Source organism: Notothenia coriiceps, unplaced genomic scaffold (genome assembly GCF_000735185.1).
Source record: "Notothenia coriiceps isolate Sejong01 unplaced genomic scaffold, NC01 NC01_scaffold00017182, whole genome shotgun sequence".
NCBI lineage: Eukaryota > Metazoa > Chordata > Actinopteri > Perciformes > Nototheniidae > Notothenia > Notothenia coriiceps.
In genome coordinates this window covers 1-3,216 of record NW_011349883.1, presented here as the reverse complement: position 1 = coordinate 3,216, position 3,216 = coordinate 1, and the positions used below count along the sequence as shown (strand labels likewise).

At 42.5% G+C, this 3,216-nt stretch overlaps 1 protein-coding gene across 1 annotated transcript; it reads left to right on the top strand.

Moving 5' to 3' along the window:
* Positions 1-278: 278 nt before the first annotated feature.
* On the top strand, positions 279-3,000 carry LOC104950195 (APOBEC1 complementation factor-like; the record flags this gene model as incomplete). The annotated part of the gene is made up of 4 exons (XM_010776679.1): positions 279-427; positions 1,642-1,776; positions 2,555-2,685; positions 2,762-3,000. Coding segments are annotated over exons 1-4 (604 nt in total), but the record flags the coding sequence as incomplete, so codon positions are not given.
* Positions 3,001-3,216: the final 216 nt, after the last annotated feature.

Below are 3,216 nucleotides of genomic sequence, written 5' to 3'. Positions count from 1 at the left end.
CTGTATTTTTCATTGAGTTGGAAAGTAATTCACTTTAATATATATATATCTATTTAAAGGAGATGTACCCTCTTTCCACAGCACGTAGAGATTGGGCTGATTGTATTATTAATCAAAATGTGTATTCTCTTTAAATATTTGCTTACTCATGGATGTTCACCTAAGGTCAACATGTCATAATGTCCTGTTTTTCCACAGCTGTGCCGCAATACAAATATAAATCAGGTTTTATTGAGAGTTTTGCTGAAATAACTTCCATGATCCTCCTGTTGTTTCGCAGTGAGCACCCCTAATTTCCCTGATTTACTATCGCTGTCAATCACACCCAATGGAAGCCAATCAGATAGCCGGGGACGGGCTGGCCGGGACGCAGAAGGAGGCGTCGCTGCGGGCGCTAATGCTACGTACCGGATACCAGCTGCTGCAGGTACACATAAAAAACATCGTAAACATCCCGACAACACGGAGAGATCTAGACCTCTCTGATTTATTATAACCCCCGTGATTCATTACATTAATGCACACAACGCACACTATCTGCTTTTTTTTATTACTGCCGAATTTTATTCAATATTTTATTGCTTTCTATTTCTATGTAAATACTGCTATATATTTACTAATTTTTTATGTTATTATAGTTTCCTTAAAATAGTTCTCTTTCTGTGTTTTTAATATTTGTTTTACTTGTATGTATGCACCACGACATCAAGTCAAATTCCTCGTACGTGCCAACCTACCTGGTGATAAACCTGGTTCTGATTTATTTCCTCTTCTTCAACATGCATAAAGGTTTTACGTGAGTTTAACAATTAAGAAATATACTGTAAGCGGGCTGCACATTTTATACCAGTGGCAAAGTGAATAGAATAGAAGCATCTATTGTCATTATACAAGTACAACTAGAAGAAGACTGTTCTCAGACCAGCAGGTCGTGAATACAGATAAAAAACATCTTATTAATAATAATAATAATAATACGTGACACTTATATAGCGCTTTTCTAGAAACCCGACGACGATTTGAAACGCTGCAAATTTCCCCTCTGTGGGACGAATAAAGGTATTCTGATTCTGAAAGAATGACACAACAACAAAGAAAATACGTAAAGAGACAAAAAATGTTTTATTTTCTGTTCTTCATCATGCATAAAGGGCATTTTAACAATGAATAGACATACTGTCAGCGGGCTGCAAATGTTGATTTATAACAATGGTGGCTAAAAGTACTCAAAAGTGTCGAAAGGTTGAACGGACCATCCACAACTGAGCAGAAGCTTTTTGTTTGTCAGGATTACAGAAACACGACAGGCCCTTTTTACATTAGACTTGGTAGAAAGATGTTTATGGACCAACAAAGAACCCGTGAAAACGTTGGAGCAAATCCAATTAATGGGAACAATTAGGTTCTACTGATGGAAACAGAACTGTTCTCTTCTAGCTCCTTGTTTAACACAACATGAATACACCTACACATGGAGAGGTTCAGTTATTAGTCTCCAAACATCTGGAACAAACTCCCAGAAACCTGCAGGTCCGCTGCAACGAAGACTACTTCATCATCCAGGCTGGAGGCCAGGGGCTAAATGTACTCAAACCAAAGCGTTGTTGAACTAACGTTTTATTTCTGTGTTTTTTGCTTCAGGAGAACGGGCAGCGGCGGTACGGCGGCCCCCCGCCCAGCTGGGACGGCCCCCCGCCGGAGAGAGGGAGCGAGATCTTCGTGGGGAAACTCCCGCGAGATCTGTTTGAAGACGAGCTGGTCCCACTGTGTGAGAAGGTGAAGATAGCTTTATATTACACCTTTATCTACTTAATCCAGTGTTGGTCCCTGAAGGCAGCATCTCCCTGGTCCAATGGGATCTCTCCATGCGATTTGGGATTATGTCAGAAAAGAATCTCTGTGTCAAACAAGCGTTTATGATAATAACACGTTTAGTTCAGAAGGATAATCTCCACATATTAACACCACTTTATGATTTCTGAAGTAAAAAGCTAACGTTGGGCTTTAAAGGAACTACAGCACGGTCACATGACTTCACGTCCCCACCGCTAAGCTAAATGAGGCTAATGTTGGGCTATAAAGGAACTACAGCACGGTCACATGACTTCACGTCACCACCGCTAAGCTAAAGGCGGCTGATGTTGGGCTATAAAGGAGCTACAGCACGGTCACATGACTTCACGTCCCCACCGCTAAGCTAAAGGAGGCTAATGTTGGGCTATAAAGGAACTACAGCACGGTCACATGACTTCACGTCACCACCGCTAAGCTAAAGGAGGCTAATGTTGGGCTATAAAGGAACTACAGCACGGTCACATGACTTCACGTCCCCACCGCTAAGCTAAAGGAGGCTAATGTTGGGCTATAAAGGAACTACAGCACGGCCACATGACTTCACGTCACCACCGCTAAGCTAAAGGAGGCTAATGTTGGGCGTGATGAGGTTTAGTCGTCTCATTTAGACACTTGTTAGCCACCAGTGGGGTATTTACTGATGTATTTTAAGTCATAGAAAAAAACATTAACACAAGTCTGATCTAATCTTCTCTTCCAGTTCGGTAAGATCTACGAGGTGAGGATGATGATGGACTTTAACGGGAACAACCGAGGCTACGCCTTCGTCACCTTCTCCAACAAACTAGAGGCCAAAGCGGCGATGAAGCAGCTCAACAACTACGAGATCAGGTGAGCGTTTGTTCCTGTTTTTTTCTATCGACGATCTTCCCCGGTCGTTTTTAACCTCGTGTTTCTCTTCCCGCAGAAATGGCCGCCTCCTCGGAGTCTGTGCCAGCGTGGATAACTGCCGTCTGTTCGTGGGCGGGATTCCCAAAACGAAGAAGCGTGGGGAGATCCTGTCAGAGATGAGGAAGGTCACCGACGGGGTCTTGGACGTCATCGTGTATCCGAGCGCTGCCGACAAATCCAAGAACCGAGGATTCGCCTTCGTGGAGTACGAGAGCCACCGAGCCGCCGCCATGGCCCGACGCAAACTGCTGCCAGGTGAACAAATATATAAGACAATAATATTAATAATATGATATATAATTAGACCCTCCAGAAAAACGCGGACAAAAATCCTTGATTATGCGATTAAACATGTTTGCATGGTTTTTATGTGTTTTTATGCGGTGAAATTGCGGAAAGTTGCGAAATATGCTAAATATGCTAAAAATGCTAAATATGCGGGAAAAGAATAACAATTTTTTTAAATATTGG